Below are 16,008 nucleotides of genomic sequence, written 5' to 3'. Positions count from 1 at the left end.
CCAGGCACCGCCATAGCCATCAGGGTTTGTGATTCTCATAGTAACAGTGGCAGGTTCTGTGTACCTTTGGGAATTACTATTATTATTATTATTATTGCTTTGTTTTGTCTTAGTTTTAGCTTTTTCGAGACAAGGTCTCTCTGTGTAGCTTTGGCTGTCGTGGACTTGCTTTGTAGACCAGGCTGGCCTCGAACCCACAGAGATCCTCCTGCCTCTGCCTCCCCAAGTGCAGGATTACAGGCGTGGGCCACCAGGCCCTGGCTCCTTTGGAAATTCTCAGTAGAAAGAAAAACAATGTATCAGAGGTTCCTAAAGGCCCAAGATGCACGTTTTTCCCAGGCAAAGTCTGAGACCCTTGAATTGCACCAGGAGATCACTGATGAAGTCTAAGCAGGGGCTGGAGTTTGTGTGGGTCTGCAGGCTGTGCTACCTGGGTAGCAGGAGGCGCACTGGAGCGGTAAAGGGAAAAGCAGAGGCGCCTCCAGGGCTGGGCTGGACAGAGTGACCCGGTCCCCCTCCCCTCCCCTCCCTTCCTGGTTCCAGCCGGCGCTTCTGCAGGAAACCCCCACCCCCACCCCGTGTGGCCTGGAGGAGCTCCCGATTGCAGACATCTGTCTGCTCCCGCAGTGTCCGGCACCCACCATGCGGCCTCTGGTCCTGCTCTGGGGCTGTCTGATGCTCCCAGGTGAGTGGAGACAGAGGTGGTAGGGGCGGAGGGGCGTAGAGGGGCAGGCCAAAGCTTGCTCTTTCGGTCTGTAGTTGCTCTTTCCCTCCTCCACGAGGAGTTGGGGTTGGAGGTGTGGGAGTGGGAGGGGTGGGGAGGGGAGATGCGTCCACATTTCACCGCAGCCAGCCCATCCTCAGCCAGGCCCCCCGCACTTGCTGTTTTTGAGCTCAGACCCGGGGTCTCCCTCCCTGGCTTTCCCTGGCTCCGCAGGTACAAAGGAGCTGAGCCTCTGTGATCCACTCACCCCTTTAACTGACTTTATTGGACTCCTACTAAGTTTGCTTTTTTTTTTTCCTTTCTTCCCCCTTGCTTTATTTTTAATTTTGATTTATTATTGGTGTGTGTGTGTTATGTATGTATGTATATAGTATGTGTATGTATACACACACACATATATGCAATGTTTAGTGCATTCTCAGGAAAGTTTTCTTTACTCTTGTAATTTTTATCTTTTCTTTCTTGTCTGCAATGCTTGGAGGATGGATGGGACCCGGAGCTACAAGAGTGCTCTATGGCTAAGCCCTCTTTCTTCCTTTCTTTCTTTCTTTCTTTCTTTCTTTCTTTCTTTCTTTCTTTCTTTCTTTCTTTCTTCCTTCCTTCCTTCCTTCCTTCCTTCCTTCCTTCCTTCCTTTCTTTCTTTCTTTCTTTCTTTCTTTCTTTCTTTTTACTTCATACACACTGGCCTTGAACTTGCTCTGATCCCAAGTAGCTGGGATCACAAGAGTGCTCTGTCAGGCAGGGCTAATCAGGACGCATCTTTTAGCCAATGCCCATTGCTCCGTTGGCCGTGTTTGTTTGGCTTTCCCTTAGTGATATGTAAAATTAACTCCTACTGTGTTTTTTTTTTTTCTCTTAAGTTTCTTGCCACATTTATTTGTTACATGTGTGTATGCACATATGGGCATACATTGCTGCACACTCAGGTAGGTCATCAGGCTTAGCAGCAAGCACCCCTATCCATTGGGCTATCTGGCCAGCCTGGCTCGTGTCTCTCAAATGCAATGAAAGATAAAGTTATCGTCTATAGTAATGTATAGAGAGAAAAAAACTCAGATGTGCTAAGCAACTTGCCAAGGTCACAAAGCTACTGAATGCCAATGCTGGGACTCAAACTCCCAGTCTAGGGCACCTGCTCTACCCTTTTTCGATTAGTGGGGTCTAGGGAAAGCTTGTTTTAAGGGGAACCCTTAAAACAGAAAAGATCTCCCTTTCTCCTGGCGAAATGGAGAGTCCTGCTCTTTGGCCTGGGACTTGGAAACCTGTGGGAATCCCATCTCCGTTCGTGCTGTATTTTCAGGTTATGAAGCCCTGAAGGGCCCAAGGCAAATCAGTGGATTTGAAGGTGACACCGTGTCCCTGCAGTGTACCTATGAGAAGACAGTGGAGAGACACAGGAAATATTGGTGCCGGCAGGGTGGCATCGTGGTGTCCCGCTGCGCCGACATTGTCTACACCAATCAGGACCAGAGCGTGACCCGGGGCAGGATGTCTATCAGAGACAGCCCCGGAGAGCTCGCGATGACCGTGACCATGCGGGACCTTACCCTGAAGGATGAGGGGAAGTACTGGTGCGGGATTGACAGGCTGGGCTTCGACGAGTCTTTTGAGGTCTCCCTCATCGTCTTCCCAGGTAACGAGTCCCCCCCCCCCGCCTGGGTACCAGAGGATACAGAGGATGCAAGGGATGGGCAAAGATATACGAACCATGGATTTGGTTTCCCCATTACAGAAGGGGGGCACAGTCTTGGTACCAACCTCCCCAGGCCTCTCCAGGACTCGGACAGTCAGTAGGGACACCTGCTGAGCACTGAGGACAACTTAGGTAGCCTCGATGTGCCTTAGCTCTGGTGAGTCTTCCCATCAGGACCTCATAGAGTAAAATGGAGCCACACCCGTCCCTTCACCCTTGGCCTAGATGTGTTGGGGGAGACTGCCATGGGATGGGAACAGAATGGCCTTCTCACGGGACAAGGAAGGACCTGAACATTCCCTGCGTCACAAATATTCCCACGGCCTCCTGGGGCTAGGCCAACCATGGCTCGGTCCACAGTGTCCCCTAACCATGCACTGACCTCACCATGCTGACGGTGTCTGCACCTTCCGTATCTGGGGAGCCTAGTGGAAGGAAGCCGGATGGTGGGGGGCGGTGAGAGGCGGAAGAGATTTATGGGCAGCCCAGTCTCGGGTGAGTGAGAGCTAGGCAGATCTCCGTACCACAGATGGGGCGCAGAGACAACAAGGCACTCAGCGACCGGCTAAGGTAGACAAACCCAGACAGCTTCCGCCTTTATCTCTGATCAAAAGCCAGGCCCAGGAGCCAGGTCTGTCCTCAGAACCCATTCCCGGTTACCCGTGGGTCTCCATGACAATTCGGGGGAATAAATAAATTAACTGAACAACAGCAGCAGTGTCAGAGCCTGGTTGCTGAGACGGAGGGGTGTGGCTCGGGGGCTGAGCATTCACCTGGTGTGGGTGAGACTCCCTGGTTCCATCCCTAATGCTGCAGTCCTAAAGCAGCACTGGGGAGTGGTTCTCCGTTATCTGAAAGGTCCTCCATCTCCTCCAGTTCTCATCGGTGCACAGGCATCCTTTTGTGTTTATTTGTTTTTAGTGCTGTTTTTATTTTATTTTATTTTTTTATTTTACTTTTGAGACGGTGTCTCACTCTATAGCCCTGGCTGGCCTAGAACTCACAGAGCTCTACCTGTCTCTGCCTCCTGGGTGCTGGGACTAAGGTCTTGTACCAGTATACCCAGACTAGTGTTCTCTAGCTTTGAGAGTCTCTGGTGTCTGGTCCTTGCCCTCCGCTCTTAGTCACCTCTCCCTGTGTGCTCTGTGCCTTCCCGTCCTCTGGTTGGCTTCTGATGACAGTCTATACGGCTGCGTAGGTGGCTGCACCACAGTCACTGGGGACGCTGGTCTACGATGTGTCTAAGTTTCTATGGCAGCAAAACTCCCGTAAAGCCAGTTTCTACCTGCCAATCACTTAACAGCCAGCTCCCAGATTTCCTGAGATGTTAACTGGCCAGAGTGGACTAAGTGCCTCCAGGGCCAAACTAGGCTGAGCACACCCACTCTCACTTTCTTTATCCCTCGTCTCCTGGGGGCCCTGGGCAATGGATAGAGACTTAGAAACACAAAGGTCAAAGCTGCTCTTCATATACAGAAGATTTTTTTGTCAGCTGCTTCGAAAACGGCACAAGTGCCTGGCACAGTATTAGAATGGAGAATGGAGAACAAGCCTGGAATGTCCTGGCTGGGTGTGGTCAGAAAAGACTTGGGGACGCTGGCCCTTGAGAAATCCCAGCCCCGTAGGGACCCCCGCAAAGTCATAGTCCGGTAACAGTGCACACTCACTCCCCTGGAGGCAACCACAGGATGTTGGGGCACACAAAGGGGAAAGGTGAGTTCCTCCATATTACTGGAGTTTAACTTTTGAGCTGATGATGGAGGTAGAGTGATGATGGAGGTGCCGAGATATAAGAAAATGGTTTCACAGAGAAACAATGTGGCAAAGGCACAGCGGTAGAAGGGCTGACCCTGAACATCTCTGCGTGGGTCGGTGGGTTCCACAGTGAGATCAAAGTTCCACATTGGGAGAGAGGTAGTTTTCACAAGACTTGAAGTTTGAGTTTCGAAGGCCTTGAGAGACACACCAAGTAAGCATTTTGGCTCTCGGCTGCTCCCGAGCATTTTAGCTCACCGATGGCTCCCAAGTAAGAGCCGATAGGATCCAAGGTGTGTCTCAGAAATACAGGTGTCTGTGCAAAGGGTGGCATGAAGGGAGCAGGCTGGGCAGGGGACACAGAATGATCCAATGAGAGGATCGGTGGGGACAGCAGATAGGGAAGACCTGGAAACTGTTGGGATGTGCCAGTTATGGCTTCTGGTCAGCTCTGCTGAGGATGAGGGGAAGCTGCCCACTGTGGCGATGTCTGCCTCCCCTGAGAGCAACCTCTCCTTTTTCTCTAGGAGAAAGGGACAGTCCCATCCCCACAGGTACCTGCTGTCCTTCCTCCCCAACCCCATCCTTCCAGCTTCTTACAGCTACAAGGAGCCCGCAGCCTAAGGCAAAAGCCTGGCAGACTCAGCTCCCAGAACTGAGTGAGTCAATGGCTTTCTCCACCCCTTCCCCATTTCAGAAAACATACAGTGAGGGCTACTCAGATCCTCCCAGAAGCTAGAATGCCTCAGAGGAGCTCCGCACCGACTCAGGGTCAAATGGGAAATGGCTATAGCAGAGCCCAAAGCTCTTCCTCCAGGATCTGGGGCAAGCCAGACATTGGCCCTGACCTCAGGATTCATCTTTGCCACCTTTCTCTGCCCAGTCTTTGGCAGCCGAAGGAGGTCAGGTCTTGCTGAGTATAGGGTTCGGAAGGCCTGTGCTGAGCACAATGATGAACTTGCTCTTTGGTCAGAGAGAAGGTGACCCTGGCCTGGACTGAGGGGAGGGCCAGGAAGGCGTGTCTACAGAGCAGTGTAGAACAGGGTCTTGTTTCTCTTAAAGAAAAACAAATTATGCATAGATGTGCCTGGCCCGGGTCTTGTTGCTCAAAAAGGCCTCTCCTAAGCCTCTGCTTGCCTCCTGGGGAGTGATTAAGTTGAGGATGTCCTGAGAGATTGGGAAGGTTCATGTTCAAGGGTTAGTCTGGGTGGGCCTCAAGGGTCAGGGGAGGTGCTGAAGCATTGCTTTTGGACTTGTAGCTTCTCCTGATCTCCACCCGACAGTCGTCACAGCCCAACAGGGGAAGACAGGGGTCCAGACCCCTGTATTCACCGAGGCGGCCCCAGTCCGGTCTGCAGGAACCTCCCAGGTTCCCCCAGGAACCTCTCCATATGCTGAGAGCTCTCCTCACACAGCGACCCCAGCCCAGTCTGCAGGAACCTCCCAGGTTCCCCCAGGAACCTCTCCATATGCAGGGAGCTCTCCTCACACAGCGACCTCTCCCCATGCAGGGAGCTCCCGCCCAGTCATCTGGCTGCCCCTCACCACACCCAAGGACACCATGGCTGTAGCCAGCAGCGTCTCCAAGTCCAGGTGAGTCCAGGGGACCCTTAGACTCTACTCTCTTCCTTCCGGGCTCTTGCTGTAGCCACCGCCCATGGCTCAGAGAGATTTCCCTTACGGGGACTCTTTTGCAGCACACATCCTGCGTTAGGAGCCAGCAGCTCTGCTGCCCTGGGCACACGGGGCCGTGTGAGGTGAAGGGTCCACCTTGGTCCCCCTCTTTCCTCAAGCCACCCCAGCTCACAGGTTTGCCTGTTTAATTTACCATGAGCCCTGTACTACAGGAAAATAGGAAAGCCCTTCGACAACTTCTTTCTTTACACTGATGGCTCCGAGCCTGCAGCGAAGGGTTCTGGGGCTCTACCTACTTCCAGTTCCTGGTTAGCAGGTTACTGCTAGCAGGTTGAAACTGTCTTGTAGGGCTGGGGTCTTTTGTACCCCAGGCAGAGCACACCCAGGCTCTCAAACACTGGCCCCCGGTGCCTTCTGATCCCCTTGGGAGACAAGGAACCTGACTGGACCCAGAAGCAGAGCATTTTGCTACCAGTGCTGGTGACACCCACCCACGGGCCGTGAGACTCCCCATTTTTTTTGCCAGATGCAGGCCTCCCTGTCATTTCAGCTACTCAGAAGGCTGGGGTAGGAAGATCACAAGTTCAAGGCCAGGCTGGGTAACTTCGTGAGACCTTGTCTAAAAATAGAATGCAGGGCTGGCAAGATGGCTCGTTCAGTAAAGCACTTGGCGTGCAAGCCTGAAAACCATCTGAGTTCGATTCCCCAGGAAGGAGGAGAGAACTGACCCCGAAAAGTTGCTCTCTAACCTCAGCTTGCGTCCCATGGCGCATTCTCTCTCCCCCAATCATACCCTCAATACTTAATAATAACTATTTTTTTTTTAAGTTAAAAGAAGACTAGGGATAAAGTTCAATAGTAGAGTGTCTACTCGGCACTTATGAGGTCCCAGGCTCAATCCTAGCACCCCACTTTTCCCAGCATAGCACGGGACCATTTCTGCTTAGTGAGTTGTATAAATTTAGCAACAAATGTAGCTAGGAACTGTACTACTTCCTGTCCTGGGATTTATTTTTAGTGGGAGGAGCCTTTAGTTTGAGCTAAGCTCTCTCGTGTAGCCCAGGCTAGGGTCCAGCTCTCTCTGTAACTAAGGGAGACCTTAAACTCCCTATCTTCCTGCCTCCGCTTCCCAAATTCAAGGGTAACAGTCAAGAGCAAGCTCACCTGGCTTTGGTTTAAGTAAACATCCCCACATGTCTGCTTCTCACAGTTCTGCCTCACAGGAGGTGGTCTGGGAGGTTCAGTCACCTGTCTGTGCAGTGTCAAAACCAGGGTTCGAAGCCAGGAAGCCTGGATTCGGGGTCTGAGTAGCCTGGCAGGCTTAGCCTGGTTGAATTAGATTTCAGGCCAGGAGCTGGCTTTCTAGGCTTATGCTGATCTGATGACAATCAGCCACCAGGGTCCTCCCATCTCTCTTCCAGTGGGTCCATCCTGACGGCCCGCACGATGGCCCCAGTCCTGGTGCTCTTGTCCCTTCTGCTGGCTGCGGGTCTGATTGCCTTCGGCAGCCACATGCTCCGGTGGAGAAAGAACGGTAAGTGATGGAGGAGATGGGAGGCTCACGCACACCTCTGCTGCGTCAGCAACCTTGGGAAGACACGCAGGCCTCAGTGGGCCTGTCCGACAACCTTGCTGTTCGCTGGGCACAGTAGTGCACAGTTCGAGGCCAGCCTGGTCTGCGAGCGAACTCCAAAACAGCCAGGGCTACACGGAGAAACCCTGTCTCAAAAAATGAAACCAACCAACCAACCAAACAAACAAACCAACTTAGCTGTGAGAGTGTCAGCGCTGGGAAGAACAGGTCAAGTGGGAGTTTTCTAACATGAAAGCTAGGAGCCAGGATGGAAGCATAGGCTTATAATCCCAGCGCTTGGAAGGCAGAGGCAGGAGGGTCTGGAGCTTCAGGCCAGTCTAGGATACATAGTGAGTTCAATGCTAGCCTGAGATATGTGAGACTCTGTCTAAATAAGTAGATAGATAGATAGATAGATAGATAGATAGATAGATAGATAGATAGATAGATAGACAGATACATACATACATACATACATAGACAGACGGAGCAAAAGATCTAGCAAAGTTAATAGAGTTCATTTAACTCTATGCCTGAATCATGATGATCAGTTCGACACGGAACCGATATTAAAACATCAGCGGCAGCTGGACATTGTAGCGTGAGCCCACGGTCTCAGCTACTCAGACCGAGGCAGGAGGATGAGTTGAGTCCAGGAATTTGAGAGGAGCCTGATCAACACAGCCAGACCCTCTGTCAAAACCTCAACGAAATCTGATGATCATCCCCTAACTTTCTTTTTTATTTTTATCCTTTTCATGTTGGGCCTTTGGAAGCTTGGGTGTGATTTTAAGGACCACATTCCAGTGCTGGGTAACGTGTGTGGCTCCTGGCTCCTGTGCTGGACGGTTTCGTGATGTAGTGTCACTAAGTGTACCAGGTGCCAGGGAAGGCCTGCGTCTCCTTTTCATTTGCTTGTGGCGGGGGGGGGGGGGTACCCCATCTTACAGTGGAGGAAACTGGATGGTGATGCAGCTTGCCTTGTGTTTGCAAACCTAGGAAAGAGTAGAGCCATGACTCTCCATGACTCCCAGGAAGAAGTCTAAGCTTCACCCCCAGGTCCCTCCTAGGAGGCCAAGAGGATACACGGAGGACAAGAACAGCCTCAACAACCTCAGTGAAGCCACTTAGCTAGCATCTTACCTCTGGAATTGTACCTCCCCAGGGAACAACAGCGCCCCCTTCGGTAGTCTGTAAGAAATGGAGCGTCTCAGGTTCAGAACCTGCCGTTTTAAGAAAATTAACCCTCCGGCAGGATCCCTCGGCTGGTAAACACAGAAAAGGTTTATCAACTCCTGTTGGTTGGCCGTTCCTTTGGCCTTCTTCTGAAAAGATACATCATAGTTCGAGCAAAACTGCTCACCTCATGGCTAGGAAGTGAAAAAGATGGCAGGGTCTCACAGCCCCCTTCGGAGACAGGCCTAAAAACCCTCTCCCTAGGTCCTACCTCCTCAAAGTTTTACCACTTCTTCACAGGGCCAAGCTGGAGACCAAGCCTCCAAGGGGACACAAGATCCAAGCTGTATCTGTTCCCTGTGCATGTTAGAGTTCAAGAAGTGAATTACAGTTTCCTCGTTCACTTTCTAGTTCACACAGAAGATCTCAAACGCTAGCAGCTAGACAAGGTTTCCTGCTTCAGGGCCCGCCAGCTGCCTCTGGGTAGCTCTCAGACACCGGCGCAATGAGCCTGTGCATTCTGGGAAGGGCTTTAAGTTCTTCCCGGCCTCAGGGTTCTCCTTCTGGGTCTCTTTCAGTTCGGCTGACCACAGAGACACAGCGGGAAGAGAAGGTGTGCCTCCCAACCTCGGTAAGGACCCAGGGAGCCAAAGTCAGAGATCAAGCCGTCTGGGACCAAGGTCAGACCTCTGGGCCCGTCTCTGTGCCCACCTAGAGGGAGAGTTTTCTCCCAGCCTTGAAGGGATCTGTGGAGTCTTGAGAGCATCGCTTTAGGGTGTGAGCTACCTAAGGGGTGTCCATCATCAGCCCTGACTCCTATCTGGTATCAGGCGGGGTCACAAAGAACCACGTGGCCATCTTTCACCAGGTGGTACCTTCTTCCCACCCCATTTAGAATCAGGGGACATCAGTATTGGCTCAAGAGGGGCCTGAGGAGCCTGAACCTGGTGTTTATCTAAACTCTGATCCCAGCTCACCTGGTCCGGGGCTAGGGACCCAAGTGCAAGAGCCTCTCAAATAAGACTTTGACAAATGAACCCGGGGCCCAGAGAGTATGAAGGTCTGGTCCTCGCTCACACAAGCAGCACTCAGATGTGGCAAATTTTTTTTAAAGATTTGGGTTTTTTTGGTTTTTTTTTTTTATGTATAGGAGTGTTTGGCCTCCATGTGTGTCTGCATACCATGTTTGTGCCTGCTGCCCATGTAGGCCAGAAGAGGGTATTGAATGCCCAGGAACTGGAGTCACAGACAACTGTGAGCCATCATGTGGGTGCTGGGAACCAAACCCAGGTCCCCTGCAAGAACAGCCAATACTTTTTTCTTTTTCTTTTTCTTTTTCTTTTTTTTTTTTTGAGACAGGGTTTTTCTGTGTAGCTTTGGCTGTCCTAGACTCAGTTTGTAGACCAGGTTGGCATCAAACTCATGGTGGTCCTCCTGCCTCTGCTTCCGTGAGTGCTGGGATTACAGTGGGTGCCACCGAGCCCAGCTCGGGCAATACTCTCAACCACTGAGCCATCTGTCCGGTCCCAGGTTTCTCTATTCTTATCTCTCAGAACATTGTTTCTGGTCCTCCAGTGGTCCTGAGACCAGGCTGCCTTAGCTGCTCAAGGACCCACACCCCGCAAGAACCAGGGTGTATGTGTGGAAGAACACAGATCCCCGTGCCCATCTTCCTGGGGAACCAGGCTGCCCAAGGCTACCATCCCTGAACTCTGAAGGAAGAGAGGAACCTCCCAGGCCAATGTCCTGTACCCCGAAACACACACGGGGTGGGGTGGGGCGGACTGCAGATTGCACTCATGAGACAAAAATCCCACCTTGCCTGGACTGCTGCCCTCCCCAGATCCACCCAGTTACCACCCTTCTCCCCGCCAACCCCCAACATAGGTCTTCTTTCCTGGCGCCAGTGAGGACAAAAGACTCCAGCTAGATCCCCCAGGGGAGGGCTAGGTGGGAAAGGGCTCTTCCTTGGTTTAGGAAGCAGCTGCTGTTGTCTCAGGAAGTGCAACAGGGCCAAAAGTGGCTAAGGGGAGTGAGGGAAAAGTCATGGAGGCGGAAGGACTGTGGGAGCCACCTTCAGGGCCCAGGGTGGAGCTCCTCAGGGGAGGGCTGGGGCTTAGCATGGTGGGGGGAGTGTCTCTCACTGCTCCCTCCTGTCCATCTGCTCTGGGCAGGACTGCTTCCAACCCCGGGGCACCTGAAACCCCCCTACAGAGGGAGGAAGGGACAAGAAAGAGCCCAGGGCAGCGAGCAGAAGGGCACTGAGAAACAGCCCCTTTAGGTGAAAGGAGGGAAGAGGGGTACCTCAAAGGTCAGAGGCCACAGCCACCAGAACATAGCCAGCTGAGGATGTGTGCTTTGCTTGATTCGTTTCCAATTTGACTTTTTTGTTGTTGTTGTTTTTTCACTCCTCAGCAGAGGTTGGGGGAAGAATAGGAGTGGTTGGGGATTTTCTTTGCACACATTCAAGAAGGAAGGGGACCCTCGTCCTGTGCAAAGGAACTGGGCATGGATGGTGTCACACACCTGACGTCCAGCACTCAGGAAGCCGAGGAAGGAGGATTGCTGTTCAGGAGGAGCCTGGGGTGCACATGACAGAGCAGGGGTGATGCTGAGTGATGAGGGCTTGCACTCTAGTTCTTTCTGTCGGGGCGGGCAGGATTTTCTCCTCCGTTTTCTAGACATAGCAACAAAGACTCAGAGAAGGTAATTCTGCGCCCTCAGTAACCCAGCCTGAGAAAACAGAACTAGACCAAACTATCCGAATTCAAGTCTCTCTCTCTCTCTCTTTAAGTAACCTGTATATTTCATGTGCATTGGTGTTTTGCCTGAATGTATGTCTGTGTGAGGGTGTCAGATCCCCTGGAACTGGAGTCACAGACAGTTGTGAGCTTCCTTGTGGGTGCTGAGAATTGAACCCGGGACCTCGGGAAGAGCAGTCAGTGCTCTTAACGGCTGAACCATCTCCTCAGCCCCTAGAGCCCTGTGCCTTAAGTTCTCCCACACCGAAGTACTGCTCAAGGCTGGTCCCTAGCCAACCCTGGTCCCTAAGTATGGGGTAGCCACAGACCAAACGACTCCTGCGTTGTGTGTATTTGGTGAGTCTTTGAGGCCCATGAAAAGGGGCAGACAGCCCGCTTGTTCTTTCTGATCACAAGCAGAGAAATAACATGATTAAAACAAACGGTCCCTGAGGTTCTTAGTCACTGTGTGGGGAGATGCCGCCTGGAGACTGGGGTGCAGCTCATTTGCTCACTCGGCACGCACGAAGCAAGCCAGTGTAAACTGAGCGTGGCAGTGCACACCTGTAATGCCGACACTCACCGAAGCAGAGACTTGAGGATCAGAGGTTCAAGGTCATCCTCAGCTATATAAGAAGTTCAAAGCCACCCTAGGAGGCACGAGACCCTATCTCAGAAAACAAAGCCAGGCACGGTGACACATGCCTTTAACGCCTACATCCAGGGGGTACATGGATCTCCGTGAGTTCAAGGCCTGCCTATTCTACATAGCAAGTCTACAACAGTCAGGGTTACATTATGGAGATCCTGTCTTTAAAAATAATGCTCTCTGGATATTACCGCCCTGGGTGGGACCATGTATTCTCATGTTATAGCGGAGGAAACTGATTGCCTGAGCTTGCCAAGGTAACCCCCCGAGTGGAGGAGGCCATGAGGCCCTGGAACCCTGTCCTTTCTCCCTAGCTCCCCTAGGCTTGACTCCAGACTATCTGTCTATGCTGCTAGGAACGCGGTTCTGAGTTCTGACCGAGCCTCTCTTACAGCCACCGGGAAACAGCTGGAGGCCTGAAGACGCCATCATCAACCTTGCAGCGCCCCCAGAGTGTCTTTGCACGCCCAAGCCCTCCGTGTCCTCCCCTGAGACTCAGCACCTCAGCCAGGTGCGTTGACAGAAGGGCTCTGGAACCCATGCCATCTGATACCGCTGAGATATCGGGGACAAGGCAGGGAGGGTCCTTTCCCCAGCATCCTCTTCCCCAGAAGCCAACCTCCCCACATCTAACCTAGCCTACCAAAGCCGTCTGCCCAGGTCATTTCATCAGAGTCCAGTTCACATTTTCCTTTTCCCTGCTCAGAAAACTCTTTAGTAGCTGACTGGGTATCAGTTTAAACAGCTCTCGATGAGATCATGCTTCAAACACCGTGTGAGATGGGGCTGTGGAGGCTCTGCAGCGCCCCCTGCAGGTGACATTGTGAAAGCTAGCGAGGAGACCTCATCACTGCCAGGCCCTGCTTCTCAACCTCACTGTCATCTCTCCAGACTACAGAGGAAGAGGCATCACCTTCCCTGGACCCCGAGGAGGACGTGACGGCAGCCCCTCCCCTGCAGATGACTGGAGAAGAGCTGGCCCTGTCCGGGTTCATATCTGTGTAACTGCAGGATGCCCCGTGGTCAGGCACCGTGAAGCTGGACGGCTGAGTTTGCACGGATTCTCCGACTTCGCTCCCAATCCACGGCTCTCTCCAACTTCCTCCAGGCTCCCTTCTTGCATGCCCCAGGATGGCGAAAAAGTATGTCTGGACCCCGGAGCCCAGGGTGGTACAATTCCAGGCATCTCCAGCGTATTTTAATCCCTAGAGAGAATGTGTGGCTGTGGGCCCTCACGGGGACCTGGCAGGGCTCAGTAGATGAGGACTGAGTTTGTACGCATTCCAGAAAGTTCCCTGGACACGGGTGCCCAGCAACGGTCCTGCTCCCCACCCCCTGCAGATCCCACCTTCTCCTCCCTCCAGCTGTCCTGCACCGGGTGCTATGGAGGTGTGTGTCTATAAAACACCTGTGTCCTGGCCCTTCAGAAAACAATTAAACAGAATTAAAGATCCCCATCAGGACGTCCCCAAACCATCTCTCGGGCAGGGCCCTGGATGTCACAGCTCTGACAAGTGACCCAGGGATTCCCACTCTTGGGCCTGAGGGATCCGCAGCCCCTTCTGGTCTAGACAGCCTTCCTTCCTTCTCCCTTTCACTCTGAGGTCTCCTATATGCTCCCTAGAGCTCTGATCATGACGCCTCAGCAGGAGCTTCCGAATGCCTCCCTGGTCAGGTACGGGAGGGAGGCATCCGGGGAATGGCTTTTCCACTCTCCTTCCCTGAGGACCGCATCATCCCTGTGCAGAAGAGGTTACTCCTCCAAGGGCGCCAGAGGCTGGGGGAGGAGGAAGAGAAGGAAAGCAGAACGGGAGGGAAGGAAGGGGACGGGAAGAAAGTAGACTCCAGTTACCAGAGGAGAGTGCTAAATCCAGGCCTGCTGGGTGAGGGAAAGACAGACTGCCTCAACTATCCCCCCCCCCCGCCCCCTTTCTGTTTTGTTTTGAAAAATAAAATGTTGGGAAGAGAGGTGTTCAGTATCTAAAGCGTAGGAATATAGGGAGAAAACCGAAAGAACAGTGCTGCTCTTAAGATCATCTACAGCCTCACCAAGCTCTTGTTGACAGCCCTGATGGCACTGGGCTGGGTTTTCCTCCTTTCTCCTTCTCGCGGCGTGCAGATGCTGCTTAGGGAGGGACCATCCCACTGTGGGCCACAAGCTCGCTGCTCTTCCCTCCTCTGTGCTCTGTAGACCTCGAGCAATAAACTTCCTCAGCTGTGTACTACTTTAGCAAAAGGGTGTGCCTCAGTTTACCAAAACAGTTCTCGGTCGCTAGCTGTTGTGAGAATTAAAAACATCACACACACACACACAAAACGGAAATATTATGTGTTTTTATTTTAAACCCAGGGGTGGGATATGCGGCTTCAGATTGCCCACAGTAGCTGACTATGATTTGCCTCGTGCTGTAGCAGGAGTGTTGCAGGTAGATTCTCCATGTGACATTTGGAATCCTGGGGGCTCTGAATTCAGAGGGTAGATAAACGCTAGGGCCCCAAGAGCAGTGTGGGTTGTTGGTTGGAAGCTGTCGGTTGCAGGTTGTTTTTTGTTTTGTTTTGTTTTTTTTTTTAGCAGTTGTGTGCAAAGACAAAACAAGAAGAAAAAAATTACATACCCTGACAGTGAAGATTAAACTTTTCCCAAGGAACTTGATGACCCTCATCAGCAGGAAGCGGTCTAATGATAACGATGTTCCTTTTCCCTTCTATCCTTTTTTTCTCTCCTATCTAGTGTTAATGGGTTTAAAGGAAAACAAAACAACAAAACAAAACTCACAAAGTAGCCAAAAGTCCTGCTACTACTAGCTGTTTAATTTTCAGGATGAATCTTTGTTCATGGGCTTTAACTGCCATTGGAACTCTCTAGGATTTGCCTGTGTGGAAACGTGGTCCTGAGGAAGAGAATGTTGTTGAGACAGGGTTTCTCTGTGTACCCTTGGCCAGGCTGGCCTTGACCTCACAGAGATCTGCCTGCCTCTGCCTCCCAGAATGCTGGGGTTACAGGTGTGCGCCACCATGCCTGGCTGAATGTTGTCTTCTTTCCCTAACCTTCTCCAGTCCCTTTGCCTCTTCTCCCTCCTCTTCTAACCTCTCCTGGAGGGATGACTCGGTAGGTAAAGTATTTGCTGTGCAAGCAAGAGGACCTGGAGTCAGGCAAGCCCCTAGAAAAAACATCCTTGGGCGTCTATAGCCCCAGTATGGAGTGGAGGGAAGATGGTGAATTCCAGGAGCATGCCAGCCAAAATATCAACCTGTAGATTCAGTGAAAGACCATCTCAAAACTAGAGGAAGACACGGATGTAGACCTCTGGCCTGTACGGGTAGATACGGACAAGGGAACACACACACAGCCTGTACCTACAAGAACACTGGCCATACAACTCTATTAATACATTAAAGATTTGGATACACAGTGGCCCCAGGCAGTCAGATAGCAGGATCCACCCAAAAAGTTCATCCAAAATGGACTCTCCAACCTGACAGAGTAGTGCACACCTGTAATCCCAGTACTTAGGAGGCTGAGGTAGAAGAATTCCAAGTTCTAGGCTGGTCTGTGCTGTGTGATGGGACCTTGCCTCAAAACACAGCATAAATTAAAGCATGATGGTGTTTTAGAGCAACTGATGGAAGAGAAGCCCCCCCCCCCGGCCATCTCAATGGCATAATTGCTTTGTGCCAAAATTTTAAAGTTATATTTTTAAAAAGATAACAACAACAAAAAAGTGCACACTTTTAATCCCAGGAGGCAGAAGCAAGTGAATTAGAGGCCAGCCTGGTCTACATAGCGAGTTCCAGAACAGCCAGGGCTACACAGAGAAGCCCTGTCTCAAAAAATAGAAAAAAAAAGATCGTGTCTTTTATTTAGGAAAATATATTGATGCTAAATATATTGAAGCTAAAAAGATGTTTCATCCACTCCAAAAGAATGGCAAAATAATAACAACAGTGGCCAGCAAACTTGGTCACACATTTGAATCACTTGGGAACTTCTAAAACACGCCACCTCACGGGGTCCATGCTCAGCGGCACTGAAATCCGCTGGCTGCTGCTCACTCATCCAGA

The 16,008-nt window shown here is 51.7% G+C and overlaps 1 protein-coding gene across 2 annotated transcripts; it reads left to right on the top strand.

Moving 5' to 3' along the window:
• The first annotated feature begins 584 nt into the window (after positions 1-584).
• Positions 585-14,182, top strand: Cd300lg (CD300 molecule like family member g). Of its 2 annotated transcripts, none has more exons than XM_021642774.2 (7): positions 585-685; positions 2,025-2,357; positions 5,684-5,765; positions 7,229-7,341; positions 9,135-9,187; positions 12,341-12,457; positions 12,838-14,182. In XM_021642774.2, exons 1-7 carry the CDS (start codon positions 643-645, stop codon positions 12,949-12,951), a joined length of 855 nt encoding a protein of 284 aa, XP_021498449.1. In that variant the 5' UTR covers positions 585-642; the 3' UTR covers positions 12,952-14,182. The 2 variants fall into 2 exon arrangements, with proteins under 2 accessions (XP_021498449.1, XP_021498448.1); XM_021642773.2 differs by having other exon boundaries at positions 5,432-5,765.
• The last annotated feature ends 1,826 nt before the right edge of the window (positions 14,183-16,008 follow it).

This window comes from Meriones unguiculatus, chromosome 7, assembly GCF_030254825.1.
Source record: "Meriones unguiculatus strain TT.TT164.6M chromosome 7, Bangor_MerUng_6.1, whole genome shotgun sequence".
NCBI classification, from domain to species: domain Eukaryota; kingdom Metazoa; phylum Chordata; class Mammalia; order Rodentia; family Muridae; genus Meriones; species Meriones unguiculatus.
The sequence above is the reverse complement of the archived record's forward strand: the minus strand, read 5'-3'. Positions and strand labels throughout refer to the sequence as shown.